The sequence below is a fragment of the Pleuronectes platessa genome, chromosome 4 (assembly GCF_947347685.1).
Source record: "Pleuronectes platessa chromosome 4, fPlePla1.1, whole genome shotgun sequence".
Lineage (NCBI taxonomy): Eukaryota > Metazoa > Chordata > Actinopteri > Pleuronectiformes > Pleuronectidae > Pleuronectes > Pleuronectes platessa.
The window spans coordinates 10273085-10288806 of record NC_070629.1 but is presented as its reverse complement, the minus strand read 5'-3'; the positions used below and the strand labels follow the sequence as shown (position 1 = coordinate 10288806).

Genomic DNA, 15722 nt, shown 5'->3' with positions numbered 1-15722 from the left:
TTGTCAGACAAACACTGATATTTTTGTCACATATAGTACCAGTCAAAAGTTTGGACACACCTTCTCCTTCCATGGTTTTTCTTTTCTTTTTATTTCTTTCTACATTGCAGATTAATAGTGAAGGCACAAATATGGAATTATGTGGTAAACAAGGTATGTGGTAAATAAGGTAGTCTACCAATGTACCTTATGAAGCTGACTGAAAGAAGGCCAAGAGTATGCAAAGCTGTCATCAAAGCAAAAGGTGGCTACTTTGAAGAATCTAAAATAAAAAACATATTCTTGTTTGTTGAGCATTTTTGTGTTCCTTCATAGTTTGGATGTCTTCAATATTAATCTGCAATGTAGAAAGAAATACAAATAAAGAAAAACCATTGAGTGAGAAGGTGTGTCCAAACTTTTGACTGGTACTGTAAATGTTTTTACCTGGTTTGAATCACCTTTTTTTTGGAGAGAATGAGATGTCTGCAGATAATTCATCTCCCAGTAAAAACCTTCTCAATGAAAATCACAGATTCCCAGGAATCCTAACTTAGAAACAAGCTGAGCTAATGTTAGCAGCAGCTCTGCTAATAGTCCATAGCTGTATATCATTAAACGGTAAAAGTATTCTGCTAATTTAAATGCAGTTTATTACCACCTCCACATTATATAAAAAAGAAGGAAGCATGGAAAAATGTGTAGCGATTGCACGAGTGAAAAACCCTGAGACCTTACAGATCTACCAGAAAATCCAAGAAAAAAATATGGCCACAACAGGCCGGATATACTTGATACAGTCAATGTAAAGGTAAGTGTGACTTCTGAGGAAGAATTTTTTGTGAGATTCATCTTCTGTAAAAGTCACCATTATTGGCAGGAGGCAGAGGAGACTGATTACATGTTCCATACACCTATAATGGGTTTTATAGATGACCTGACCTTTGAAATTCAATGAGAATGAACTATAACTAGCAGTTCACAGGGGATGGACAGACCTGATGCGTCTTGCTGCTGGAGTAGAAGAAGGCCAGGCGATACAGACTCTTGTAATGCTGAGGGAAGCGGCTGAGGCAGAGGAAGAGAGAACGGACACACATCTCCACCAGCATCTTCCTCTGGTCGTTGCGTTCTGTGGGAAGGGCCTGGGGCACCTCGATCACCTCAGGGGGGAGCTCCGGCTTCCTCTTCCCCTCGCTGGCTGGGGTCTGAGGAGTGGCCTGTTGAGAGGGGGCTGGCTTTGGAGGCGTTGCTGGGACAGGAAGCGGATGAGGACAAGTGTCCGCAGAGACCTTGGAGGCTGACAGCTCAGGGATTGTCACCACCACAGCTTCTACGATAACTTTTTCTTCTGTTTGGATGCCAGTATGCTCTCCACGTGATGCTGAAGTGAGGTTAGAATTCAATTTAAGACTTGAGGACAGACTGAAAGACAGACATGATAATTATGTGGAGGGGCTGGTTCTCCAAAGTTGTTCCTGCCAGCCCCTCTGTAAAAACTCTGGATAATGTCCAAATGAGTCAATGGAAGAATACAGCAGGAGATTGTCCGCAGGATTCAAAGCGAGCGAGAGGATGCGATTATGACGATTCTAACACGGATGCAAAAAACAACCCAAAATGATATCTCAGAGATCAGATTCAAAAGCTTTTGTCTATAAGGGCAGTGTGTAAACTCGCTGAGAATAAACTGTCAATATTTTAAAAGTCTGTCATGGAAAACCAGTTTCCCGTTTTATTAATGTGGAGTAGGGCTGAACGATTAATTGCATTTGCGATAAAATCGCGATATGATAAAACGCGATTTTCTAATCGCAACGTGCGCGATTAAAACGTGCGAAAGAGAGTAGGGCTCTGGGATGCTGTCCTCACCCGCAGCAAGAATGCCGCGGGACCACAAAACTCCTCTGATCCAGAAGATAGCGAAGCAGGCCTGCATCACCTACAGGGTCCCAAAGTCTTCGGCCGACGTGTCGGACTCACAGAGCGAGCTCATCTCGCCGGTGGCCACGGTGCGGGCGGCGGACCTGAAAATTGCTCCCCGGAAAAGCAAGCCGAGCTCCGGGGCGGCTCGGCTCCAGAGCCCCCCGGTCACCTACATGCACATCTGCGAGACGGAGGTGTTCAGCATGGGGGTGTTCCTGCTGAGGCCCGGCGCCTCTATACTGCTGCACGACCACCCGGACATGAACGGGAATCTACGGAGCTACTGATCCGCAAGCTGCCCTTCCAGCGCATCCAGCTGGCCTGCCGCATCCGCGGACACAGAGCTTAAACTGCTGCTGCTCCACTTACTATAACAACGCCGCATTCATACACTTATAAAATGCAATTCAATGTGGAAGTAATCCTAGAATTCAGAATATGTTACTCAGATTAGTTAATCTAACGGAATACGTTACAGATTACATTTTAGGCATGTATTCTATATTCTGTAACGGAATACGTTTTGAAAGTATCCTTCCCAACACTGGCAATGTTACTGACTTGGGAGCAGTCAGACACCTATAATTTAAAAAATGTTTTTCTCAAGATGGTAAATTTTGCACACAGGTTTTAAAAAGTGCATGGCTTGTGTTTATACTTACAATGACTTTGATTAAATTACTTAAATGCACACCGATTTGTTGTTCTTGTTTCTGTAATGAGAAGATAAATAAAAATGTGGGAAAGAATATTGTACAGTAAGAGTAACTTATATTGTGTTGGTCATATTTAAATCATTCATTACGGTTTTTTGGGGGGGGGGGGGGGGAAGAGGATAAAATAAAAATAAATCGCATATTAAATCGCAATCGCAATATTTTGGGAAAAAAATCGCAATTAGATTATTTTCCCAAATCGTTCAGCCCTAATGTGGAGCCCTTTAACACCATCTCTGACCATTTAATTTAGTGCAGACTGTCATACAGATCAATTACACTGAGCAAAAACAATGCAACTGTGCATGTTAACACAACCAGAATTTGTTCAATCCTTTAAATCCCTCTATACCTGTGTCTTCAGACGTATGCTGACCATCCTTCACAGTGGTCGGACTCTCTGACAATAATGGGCCAACTTTCCCAGAGCCCGGTTTGTGGCTGCTGTCCTGGGAGCTGGTGGGATCTGTGAAAGCATCCTGGGTGGAGTTGGAGTCAGAGAGCAACACCACCTCACTGTCCTGACTTCGCTCTGTCAAAACAAAAGACAACATGGGTCATGCTGCCAATAACATGGCTGCAGATAAGAGACAAAATAACCTTAAAATGTGGAATATTGTAAATAAAAACATAGAAAATGATTGTCAATGTGTGACTATTTTTAAGAAATGGGTTAAACTGTAATTTCAGGTTTGATATCCTTAAAAAATTTGAATCCAGGATAACAAACCCTAGCATTCTGTGTGGGCCTTTTCCAAGCAAAAAAATTCCAGTTGATGTGCGTGTGTGCATGTGAGTGGGCTGGGGTAGAGGGGCGAGTACAGTAGGTCGTGAGCCACAAATCCTTATTAGTGCATTACTTATGACTCAGTGTTGTGAAGGAAATCTGATTTGTTTTTGTAAGTGGTCCAAAAATCTAAATGCCAGCATTCCTCTTAATTGCCGTGCTGTGCAGCATCAGCAAAAAATAAATAGTCTCTGGCAGGATTTGAAAATAACAGAATCAACGGGGCAACAAGCTTTTGCTTTTTCCAGAGAATAATACACACATGGGACTTTCCACAAGATTCACAAACATGAGTTCACAGCAAAGAATCTATGGTACTGTAAGATTTGTGTAAAGCTGGCAGCTGTGTATTCAGTGCGTTTTAAGAGAATACACTTTCTTTTGGATCACAAAGCATAGCCTCTAAAGAGTCTGGTGGGTTTGAAGATCAGTACCATTCAGGGAAGCCAGCCACATTGAAGACCTGGGCAGGCAGTAATCATGGTCAAACTCTGGTGAGGCTGTTGGAGATATGGGGAGCTGGTTTTAAAATATATTCAAGCAAAACTGAACCTCCAAACTTATTTAAAGAAATTAGCAATTGCCTGCAGTACAGATTTAATGCCACTCCCTTAAAACTGTAGGACTTAATTCAGACAGACATTTCTTTCTGTGAGACCACACAAAATGTGCAGTGAGTTAAGTTTCTGAAGGTCTTCAGCTCAGTTTGTACAAGGACTAACATAAGCATCCCGGCAGCCTGCAAATTAAGATCATACTCTGGGATATGATCAGTGAATCAAAAGTTGAACTGCTTCTTCTTTTGGCCAAATTTTTCTTTTCTCAAATTTAGAAATAATAAAAATAAATTGCAGATGATGATGAGATTATAAAATGAGGATTTTTGCTAATAATAATAATTATAAATGCATGTCTGAATCTGGCCCTACAGTAGAACCACCATGATGTGCTTTAAGCAGGACTCCAGCCAGAGAGATTAGACACCAACAAGCAAACATGTGCATGGTGGGATATTTCCTTACTGCAGTCGTAAGCCAATCACAGGCCAGCCACATTCCTGACTTGACATTTTCTCCACTAATTGGCCATAATTGGAAATCACACGCAATTAGTGGAAAGTAGCAAACACATGATTCAGACGAGATTTTTGAACATCTCAGAGGAGTTTGACTTTTTCGTCAAATGAGGACCGCACCAAAGTCAGATAGAAGTAGACCACATGATACACCAGAGAATTTAGTGCATTGTGACAGAGGACTGACGTTGTCCAGTCGTGAAGACATTCACCCCATTAGAACTACATGCATATAAATGGCAAAGCAGGTGGTAAAAAGCAAGCAGGCAAAGAGGTAGCAGGCAGGTAGGCAGGTAGGCATAGGAAGGAATCTGGAGAGGGTGACAAAACTGGCAACATGGGCAATATGGCTGCGTTATTTGCACATTCAAGCTAAATATAACAAAAAGGTTGCATGGACAGATGTCACTGTAAATAAGGGTCAGCACTTATGTTCTCCACACAGCATTATGATTATGTGGAGCTCCTTTTGGTTCATTCTGACATCCTGGTTAAAACACAAGCTCAAACTCAGGCATACTTAAATGTTCAAACAGCGACAGTTATGGCTTGAACACTGCAAGAACAACAGCTTACATAAAAGATAGTTAATGTGCATGAATCAAACAGGCCAGACTTAATGTTCTTTCTACCATCTGCACTGGATGTTCATCACCGAAAGCAATCATGTGCATCCAGCACATTACTGTTTGCAATTATAGTCCGATTCTAAGACAAAAACGCACATTTTATATTTTCATATCCAGCATCCTATTATACTTTTTCACTGACAAGTGTAGTGTGCCTTATTATTTTATTTCTCATTAATTTTGAATGTTAAATGTTTGTTTCTGTGTTATTTTATTCCCTGATCTTATTTGCCTTAGTCCTGAAATGTTTCAATCCTGTTGCAACCAGGTAATGCAGTGACTGTGAAAAGTGCTGTATAAATAAAGTGAATTATTATTGTTATTATCATTTTACTGATTAATTTGTAAACAATCTAACTGACACTTGAAAATTATTAGAAAAATACTCCTTATTAGCACATGGACTCTTAACTTTTTTGGTGTGACACTAAATCTACATCACCTGATTAAGACTAAAACAAAAACACACAAGCCCCAAACTGCACAAATCCACATGAGGTTATGGGGAAGTTAGAACAAAGGAACAAATGTGAAATAGGAGAGGAAAGGTGATTGGTAAGGAAAGAAAATATGTCCAGCAACAAAGCAGAAACAAGAAATGGATGTTACTCAAACACACTTACATGTGGACACACACACACACACACACACACACACACACACACACACACACACACACACACACACACACACACACACACACACACACACACACACACACACACACACACACACACACACACACACACACACACACACACACACACACACACTTAATCTTTTTGTGTAAACATTGCGGTTTTCTCAGGCATAGCAACTTAGTCAAATAATCAGTAGCCATATTGCCCATTTCACCACATCCCAATCACCCGGTGCATGGGGATCATCGGAACTGAAAGGGAAGCCATTAAGCATGGTGATTAGCGATTGGAGCACTCCCCGGTGGGCTTCCTGTCCCAGTGCAGAGAGATCAGAAAGCCCAACCCCAGAGACAGTGTCTAGGACTTGGACTGTACCATCAGCCTGCTGCTCCTCATGCCGCTGCTGCTGCCACTGCTGCCGTCGAAGTGTTTTGCGTTTGGCGTAATCGTGGTCAAACGGCGTGGCCACGAAAGGAGGGCATGCCAGACCTGGGGTGGCAGCTGATGGGGGGGAGGAGCGGAGGACGTTCCCTATGCAAACTGAAGAGCAGTTAAAGTCTTCATCCATCATGGAGGGGGGTTTCTCCCTGGAATGAACCAAGAAGAACGTTGATTATGAATATTTGGCCATAAAATCTAATTATTATCATAACTCTTGCAAGGTTATAACTGTAAAGCTTACTTTTCATTGGACCTCGGCATGCTTGGCATACTCTTCTCTTCCCCCCTCGCAAACGGCCCTGTAGCTGCCTCGACCAGCAAATTGAACAAATGCTCATGTTCCAGATCAGGCTTCAGAGCCTCTAGTAGTTTTAGAATGGTGGCGCCCAAACGGAAATGCAACTAGAGGAAAGAAGTAAAAAAAAAATGAATGGTTCACAGGTATGTTAACAATGTTGTTCAGTGAATGCTTTTAGACACTCATCTCATTGAACACTACAAGCCCCTGCTCAGACCTGGTATCAACATCCATTCTGAGTAATCTGATCACAAGTGGTCATCGCTAGATTGCAGGTTTGAATGTACCAAAATGCCTCCTGAGATTCGATCACCATATTTACAGGTGGTCTGGGACCCGCATTCTTTTTGCTGTATGAACGCATATATGAGGGGCCTCCTATTAAGCGGGCGTCCTCTGACCCGCTGCATCTTTAAATGCATTGTCCATTTGTTTAAAGCCCCCGCTACAATATCAACACTGATCACCCCATAATGATAAATATGTGGGGAAGTGGTCACAGTAAACACATTTTGGTGACAGGTGTGAACAGAAACTTTGCGCTGTCCACTTGATTGGATCTCTCAGTATGGACGTCAAGTCTTAAAGGGATGGTTTACCGGAAAATTCCCTCATCTGCTCACCACTATGCAGATGGAGGGTGAGTGAGGTGTTTGAGTCCACAAAATACTTCTCAGGGGTGAACTTTGTTAGAGCAGAATCTGTACCCCTCGACATTCATATTGACTCGAAACAAGATCATTTACGCCTTTTTTAAGCCTAGAAGTCCACAGGAAGTGGCTAAGCTAGCAGGTAGCCACACGGGGCTTGCAGACACTAAGATTACACCACATGAGCAGTATGGAGGCTAGTTAATTGTGAGACCAGTTACTTCAATTGTATTGGATTCTGCTGCAACAAAGTTTACCCCTGAAACTCCTAAAGTGTTGGTCCCCCCATCCATCCCTCCATCCGCATGGTGGTGAGTAGATAATGAGTGAATTTAGATTTTTGGCAAACTATCCCTTCGACAAGGTAAAGTGACCAGACATTTTGTAACTAGATACTATTTGAGCTCCAGCCACAGGTTACTTACCTCCAAGGCCTCCATGGCCAAGTCAGGAGGATTATGGTAATGGATTTTGCGGGGGTACCTGGCAGCTTCTTCATGCAGATAATGCGCTGCCTATGAAAACAAACAATGGTGTCAATAATTGAACACAGTCATCTGGTGATATTAATTCAATATAGGCCAGTTAAATGGAACGAACAACAGAGCTATGACTAATTGATCTTTGTTCCCATAGGCGCATTATTAAACCTTTAAAACAGGATTCAGTCAACATACTTAGAAACTGACAGATTATAGCTGCTTCCAAATTAAATGATCACCTCAGAATCAACATTCATTATCAAACATAAACTGCTGATTGAGCTACTTTGATTAATGTGTCGCCTGAAGTCTCCACAACTGTTTACCTTATTATAAAGCTGCAGATATTCCACTGGAGGCTGTTTGCGTTTCTCTGCTATTTTCCCGAGCATGTAGTGAATGAGCCACTCTTCTTCATCACTGTCACCCTCGCAACGGGACGCACCCTGGAAACACTGGGACGCTGTCTCCAACATGGAGTCTCTCCTTTCTTCCATCTGGAACAACAGGCATAAACACGCGCACACACACAAAGTGGAACCTTCATGAGTGATTTAGCTCAAGGCGGGAGTTTAATTGACTCTACAGGAAATTCACATACATAACAAGCAAAAGTGACAGGATGTGACATCTGTTTAGCTTACATGGCAAATCTAACAATAAGAAAAAGCTGAGTTAACATAAATTGACAGGGAATGTAGACAAGCAACAATGTAACTCTGCTCGTGTTAACATGTGTCTCACCTGTTTAACCACATCTGTGGGGAGCTCATTGCGCCACTGCTTGAGCTGCCGCGAAGCAAACGAATGCAGAGAATATGATATTGTACCATACTCGATCCACAGGGACAGGTTGGAGCGGTCTATCTCCAGGGCCCTCTTAAAGCAGCTAAGCACAGCCTGAGAGTGTTTCCATATGGGAACGTCACTTTTCAGCTCGTTAGAGTTGAGCTTGTCCTGGATACGACTGGCTCTAGCTAACGCCATACCTGCCCAGGAGTCAAACCTGAGGAGGAAAGATACACAGCTCTATCAAAAGTCACTGTGGTTGATGTGCTAGTGTGAAACACAAGAAATCAAAAGACCACACAAGCATTTATCAGGGTTGGGAACCGAACTCAAAATTCGGGTCCTGTGAGCACATCTGGAGGAGAGAGTATGTATTCGTGAGTGAGAGTGAAAGAGAGAGTATGCGAGAAAGCAAGACCATGTGACTCAACCCTGGAACCTGATCAAGCCAGGCACATCTCTGATCAGTGCATACAGTCCACTGTGTTCGCTTACAGTGTTGATTTAGGTCTTTTCATACATGTTTTTACTGGCTCTGTCAGTAATTTAATGCTCTTCTTTGTGTCTCTTTCATTCGCACTGGCAACCAATTACCTCCGGCTGTCCGTACATTGTCTAAATTCTCAATTTCTGTTGTTCTTAACCATTCTGAGTTTACATGTGTCCGGTAACACTATTTGTGTGTGTGAGTGCGTGTCAGCGTGAGACCAGCTGAATTATCAATGAATGAATGCCTAGCTATTAAGAAAGATTTGACTCATGAAGAAAAGTATCGATCATTATGCGATGATCAGAGTTGATATTGTGTTGACATTTCGAACAATAAAGTAATGAAAAAAGTACTGATGGGACCGGTTCAAATGTGAACAGCCCTCAATCCTTGTATTTAATTGCTAATATTCACAATATAATTTGACAAGCATTGACACTGGTGTAGTTCAATGGGTTACCTGTTGGGACACACACAGATGTCGTGCATATAGAACTTGATGGCCTTGGACTGCTCCTTGTTCTTGAAATGGTAATCAGCCAGCAGGTAGAAGATCTCATCAATGATTGCAGGTGCTGGGGCGCTGCCTTCAGGAAGGCATGGGGCCTTGAAGAAAAGAAAAAATTGTCATGATTTAAGTACAAATTTGCAAATGAAATTTAGGGTGAAATAAGTCGAGCAAAACTTAAACTAGAATTAAAAGCTCATGGGCATATTCAAATGCTAATAAGTCACGTTAACATCCATGTCAGTTTAGACTTGTCATATATGTAGAGAGACATTAAAATGTCAATATTCTGTGAAAATATAAACATGCATTTTTGAGTTATGTCCAAAAACATTGTGAGGTCAAAGGGGCCTAACATTTCGGCAAATTAAATATTTCTCCCAAATTTGTAGGAATTCCCTTAAGGCTTCTTCCCGGAGATGTCACGTGAACAAGAAAGAGACGGAAAGAGAGACAAACATGATGAGGCAAAGTTCTTTGTCATTTATGAAACATATATGAAAGTATACCTCAACAAGATACTCCACATTCCTCACTTTAAACACAGGCGAAGGGTGACCTTCTGATATTCACTCACTCACTAACATAGCCTCGTATCAAGAATATATTCTCTAAATCTCGGTTAAATTCGGGGACATGCTAGTGACGCAACATGGTGTTTTAACTTCGGTGTTGCATGGATGTGAGTTCAACAGGTTGTTATGCTGCTCGGCTCTGTGTGTGGGGATTTGGAGAGTTGCTTTTTGCTGTGGTATCGAATGAGGTATTCTGAATCATGGAAAATGTCATGGTTCCGGTATAGACTACCAGATTTTTGGTATCGTAAAATCCCTATTGCAGACATATGGGCACCGGCCGTGGCTGGCGCAGAGACTTGGAAACAGCCTGAACTAAGGAAACTGTATCTGACTCATTTGTGCTCCTCACATTCAGTGTGAACCCAGAGACTGACCTTTTCCGTCATGCCCTCAATGTAGGCTGCCACTTCATCCATGGTGAGGATGGGAGTGTCACTTGGGGGTGTGATGCCAGTGAACCTCCTCAGCAGATTAGCCAACTCTGCAGACACTGTGCTCGTCTTATAGCTGTCGAACTCAGGCAGTGTCTTTGGTTTTAAATACTGGAACATGAAGAGAGCATCACTCCACAGCAGGTCAACCTGCAAAAAACAAGAAATGTTAGTGTCGTGCATAGTGTCAGAATATAACTACACACAGAGCCAGAGCCAAAGACTGGAAACAAGGTCTCCTGAGGACGCCTCTCTAGCACTCTGGTATTGCATAATAATGCATACCTCGGAATGTCCTTAAATGCAATGACACTTGGCTATGGTAGTGACACCCTCCTGGTGGCAAGACACATACATTACAGAAATATTAGAGACCAATGGCTGTAGGCACAAAGCTTCCCAGTACAACAAGTCACTCTAGTGGTTATATTCTCATAATCTTAACTGTGTTAATTTTAGATCTAATCTAGCTGTTCAAAGAATAATTTGAGAAATAGCTCTTTAAGTTAACAAATTCTAGATTGACAAAACTATTTTGTTCTTAGCAGAAAAGAAAAGGCTCCTAAAGGCAGAGAAAGAAGAAACAGTACATAAACAGGGAGAGAATAAATTACTGCAAATGTTGTTTGTGGTGTATGTCAATGTGTTCACATTTCTCACTCAGTAAATGAATGCTATTATACCATTAATGCAATTTCACGGCCTCAATTTGTTTCAATGACACCAGACATGTGCACTGTGCAAACCAACATAACAACATTAATGGAAAAGCAGACTTCCTCTGCATTATGAGGCTTAATGAGGGCAAATGTGTGCGTCATCGACAGTTTGCTCTAGTTATGTTGGTTTGTCACCAAATGTTAGAAATTATGAATTACACAAAGCCATTATCTTCACCTCTTTATTTCTGCTCCATTGTTTGGATAGAATGTAAAAATCTGTTCAGCCGCATTTGTAGTTTCTTGTTTTACATTTTCAATTAAATAATATATTGAATAAAAAATGGCCCAAGCAAGCTTAGCTGGGAATGACTTTTGTGCTCTGCAACTAATTTGACTAACGTCTGAATGGCAGAGTGACCTTGACCTCTAAAAAAGTTTGCCTTTAACATATGAGGAACGTAGCAGAAGGATGTAACGTATGAACTCCACTGCACAGGTCACAGCTTTAGTTTACAGCACAACAACACCAATGGTTGCCCTTATGAACAAAAACTCCTGTTTCTCATCGTCTTTCCGAGTTAACATCTTCTTTGGTGTCTCTACGTGTATGGCCCCTTTTTTTCATCCTGAGATAATTGTTGTATTTTTCATTTTGCAGTTTTGCATTTGTCGTCTGCTGTAAACATCATCAACCAGCCAGCTTGCTCGCGGTGAATCATCTGTATAATCTCCTACTGCATTCTCACTCAGATACTATCCAGAGTTTTAACTAGGGGGCTGGCAGGAGACACTAACGCATACATTTGCATTCTAACATACAGCCCCTCTAATTTATCCAGAGTTCAGTGCATGTCTGAAAGCAGATTTAATTAGTGAAATAAGGTGACACAACAAGACACGGTGACAAGTGATATGTTTTAGAGAAGGATCAGACCTGTGGAGATGTGTGATCCTCCAGGTAGCGGGCCTTGCTCTTCTTACTGGGGTAGGCAAAGAGGCAGAAGAAACACTGCTCCAATGCCATCTCCAACTCCTCTTTGTACGGATGAGAGCCAACGCTGGAAGAGGCTGCAAACTCTTTTTCCAAAACTCGAAGCTGCAACATTGTAAGAGTAAAGCTCAAAGTGTTCAAATGGTCTAACTGAGTGTAAATGTAAATGTTCAAGAGCAATGCATAGCATATGGAATGATTGCCATTCTTTCAATTGAAAGGAATTCATGAAGGCTATACATTCACACATCACCTTCATCAGAATACAGTATTTGCAGAGAGAATTCGACAAATAAACTTACAAAGAACTTGAGGAGAGCCCCGTCTGAGCTGCAGCACATGGAGCGACGGCCCAGATACTCATGGGCTGTGTTTAGAAGCATCAGGGAGGAGGGCAGCATCGGAGTGTCTGAGTCATCTGCAAATGAGACTTGATAGGGTCACTCACTGCAACAACTATCATGGCAATAACGCCAAGGGAAAACTGAAGTAAACAAACCTTCATCATCCCCTACAGACATATGCTGTCTGAGCATACAGTCAAACGCAGCCTCCTCGTGTTTGATAATGCGATACAGTGTAATCCATGGGAGAACCGAGAAGAAATAAGGCTCCTTGGGATCGTCGGATGTGCTCATGCTGAGATCAATCAGCTGAAAACACAACACCAACCAAACAATCAATAACATTTCCAAAAAGGCCTCTGATAGTATCAGTTTAATGGTTTCTTAATGAACCCCAATGTTGCCTTTAGCTCTCCCCTGACCTGAATTAGGTTGTTTGCCAGACGAGCCATGCTAGAGAATCGGGGTACATTGCTGAGCAGCTCCGAGTCCTTAGTGAAGCAGAGCTCGATGCCGTCCAGCAGTGTTCCAATTGTGCTGACCCACTCCTCCTTACTTGGGGGAGAGGGGTTTAAGGCAGAGTTGAGCTGCTGCAGCGCTTCGTTCAGAGCCAGATCGCTGCACTCCAAACACTGCTGGTAGTCCTGCAGCTTCAACAGAGAATTCTAGGACAGAACATTTAAATTCAGAAAATGAAATCTCACAATTCAAAACATATACAGGCTCATTAGTATTGTTAAAGCCCATCTAACCTGCAGTAGCATTAGCTGAGCAGGCCGCTCTGGTGCTGAGCTCACAAACTCCAGAGGTTTGCTCCTGCTGCCATAATTAAGAGTGGGCTGCAGCAGACGCACAACAGACTCAAAGTCTGCAGACTCAAAGAGCCGCTGGATCTCTTCCAAAGACTGACAACGCTCCAGAGACTTCAATCTCTTGTCGATCTGTTGGAGAAGAAAAAGAAAAAACTAAATTAAACCAACAGGCAAACCAGCTAGAAACCCTTGTTAACTTGCCAATGGTTGACTTTTAAAAGTAATTTATTATAACTCTATAAATAAAAAAACAGGTCGTATAAGATTAATCTGATTATTTGTGTTGTGTATTGAACTATTTGTCTTGGAAGCATATTAAAAAAAATGAACACCTTATATTACATTTCTATTAATTGTATATTAACATAATTCTAAATGTTTGAAGTAAAGGTAACACCAACCTCCTCCACAGAGATCGCTGCGTCTACACGTAGGTTAGGCAAATTGATGGTGTAATTTTTCTGTTCAAGGGACTTTGGTTTGCTCTGCAACAGGCCTGTACACACATCGTAGCTCTCCAGTGCCAACTCCATGTCCCCCTGACAAAGAAAGACAGACAGACAGACTGGATGAGCTAGGTGGTAAAATCCCATGGAATAATAATAAATAATTAAAAAAAGGCAACCAAAAAATGTTTAAATAAAAGAACGAAGGAGAGCCACTGTACCTCTAGAGCCAAGAATCGTGCCTTGAGCCAGTAGACCCGCACCATGACATCCAGCCAGTCGTTCTCAAACAGGTCTCTTTGGGACGAACCCAAGGCCAGAAGCAATAAATCACTCTGGAAGTGCTGTCCAGGGAATTCTGAGTCTGCTGTATCACTGCCAGGACCAATGCTGCTTCTTCTTGGAGAGACTGGATAAGTGGGAACAGTATAATAATGAGTCAAGTGTAAACATGCTATTCTCTACAAGTGACCTTCTACTATTTAACACCTTCTGTACATCATTGTGTTTAATGGTGTAATCAGAGTGCACCCTTAAATCTGTTGCTTCAAAATACTGTGGCACAGTACTTTACTATATTCCATCCCTCAACCATGCTTTTTCAGAATCAAATCAGGAAAGATAAGGGTATTTACCATTCTTGCCTTTCTTGTGTAACCACTGCTCCAACTGCAACTCCATACAAGCGAGACTCATCGCCAACATTTCCTAAACATGTGGCAGATAAACATTTATTAGAGGTGATTGTGGGTACAGCATAAGAGGCCATTTACAATGAACATCTGTATTTACAATGGTATCGTTGCAAATTCAGAACATTTAAATTTTGATTAGACCCTGGAGGCCACGGGCTGCTCCAAATCTGGGTCCAGAGTGAGTCCAGACATTTTTTATTTTAACATACAAAAAATCTATCTTTGGGAATAATAGCACCAACAAAACATTCACAAAAACAAAAAATAATAATAATCACTACATTTTTCTGTTTACAATACTTTGTTATACCCAGAGGAAAACAGTTAACAGGAAAAGAAAAGAGATCAATAGGGAAAATTTAAAACACATCTAAAAGTGTGTTTTTAAAATAGACGTAAAAGCATCTGTGAAGCTTTTTGTAATATAATCTGGAGTTTAGAAAAGTAGGTAAAGACTTGCCAGAAGATGTAAGGCTGTGCCCTGACACTATTGTACATATTGCAGCCAGTGATATTTTCTGTCTCGCGAGTCTCTGAATTAAACGAAATCAATTTCAAATCACATTTGACCAAGAAATGTGTGTTTTCCTTTCGTTTACCCTGATGTGTTGGTTGCTGCAGTCCCGGAGCAAAGGGTTAGGCAGACCGCTGCTGTGCTTCCTCCAGGTCTGATAGACTTCCAGCACCACAGACGTCAGCCCCCGAGGCCACTCCTTCAGGAACTTCTGACCCGCTGCTTTCAGGTAGCGCATCATCAGCTCCAGTATACCACCATTGCTCATATTGTTGAGCAGGAAGTTGTGGACATCTTGTTGCTCTACAAATAAGTAAACACACTTTTTCAGTATGACAAACAGAACAACAGTGTATTGTAAATACATATACATGATGCACTTCATACCAGATTCCATGTATTCAATTGAGTCTACAGCTAGGCAACTCCCATGTAGAGGCTGTTTCTCCTCCTTCCCATCACACTGTGGCTCCAGATTACTCAAGCTCTCATCATCGTTATCAGGATCAAACTTCTTTAGCCTGAGACAAATCAGTCAAACAGCATTTTAATCTCAATGACTGTGTTGATCTATGTATCCATAGAGTATGTCTTAAGTTTAGTGTGAATTACCTGGAGGGAAGATATTTAAAAAGCAGTTCCTGAAAATCAATCTTCTCCTCCTTCTTGCATTTTGTGTTCCGCACACGTGCCGAGCGTCGCTTGGCCGTCTCCCCGCTATCTTCAATCACACGCTTCCTTTTTGGCGCTTTCTTCACTTTATCTGTCATTGAAACGTCTATGGCTGTAGCTGTGAACACACAGTAGGATACTTTTTTTTTTATATTGTGACAGTAAC

At 41.8% G+C, this 15722-nt stretch overlaps 1 protein-coding gene and 1 long non-coding RNA gene across 5 annotated transcripts in view; one reads left to right on the top strand and one right to left on the bottom strand.

The window, feature by feature from the left end:
• The window catches only part of cabin1 (calcineurin binding protein 1), a 44546-nt gene that overhangs the window by 24892 nt on the left and 3932 nt on the right, over positions 1–15722 (bottom strand). For 2 of the 4 annotated variants that reach the window (XM_053420512.1, XM_053420513.1), the window contains exons 10-30: positions 15497–15674; positions 15272–15405; positions 14970–15187; positions 14311–14383; positions 13897–14084; positions 13631–13768; positions 13170–13358; positions 12840–13082; positions 12573–12726; positions 12376–12491; positions 12017–12178; positions 10364–10570; positions 9364–9509; positions 8369–8630; positions 7951–8121; positions 7568–7657; positions 6436–6596; positions 6129–6340; positions 3843–3908; positions 2974–3153; positions 978–1363 (exon numbers count right to left, since the gene is read on the bottom strand). In XM_053420512.1, coding sequence (XP_053276487.1) covers positions 978–1363; positions 2974–3153; positions 3843–3908; positions 6129–6340; positions 6436–6596; positions 7568–7657; positions 7951–8121; positions 8369–8630; positions 9364–9509; positions 10364–10570; positions 12017–12178; positions 12376–12491; positions 12573–12726; positions 12840–13082; positions 13170–13358; positions 13631–13768; positions 13897–14084; positions 14311–14383; positions 14970–15187; positions 15272–15405; positions 15497–15674 — 3674 coding nt within the window. The remainder of the gene's footprint in view (positions 1–977; positions 1364–2973; positions 3154–3842; positions 3909–6128; positions 6341–6435; positions 6597–7567; positions 7658–7950; positions 8122–8368; positions 8631–9363; positions 9510–10363; positions 10571–12016; positions 12179–12375; positions 12492–12572; positions 12727–12839; positions 13083–13169; positions 13359–13630; positions 13769–13896; positions 14085–14310; positions 14384–14969; positions 15188–15271; positions 15406–15496; positions 15675–15722) is intronic. The other 2 variants (XM_053420514.1, XM_053420515.1) reach the window with 1 other exon arrangement.
• Positions 1252–3263, top strand: LOC128438115 (uncharacterized). The gene is made up of 2 exons (XR_008338288.1): positions 1252–1373; positions 2986–3263. It is a non-coding gene; the product is annotated as an uncharacterized LOC128438115 (long non-coding RNA).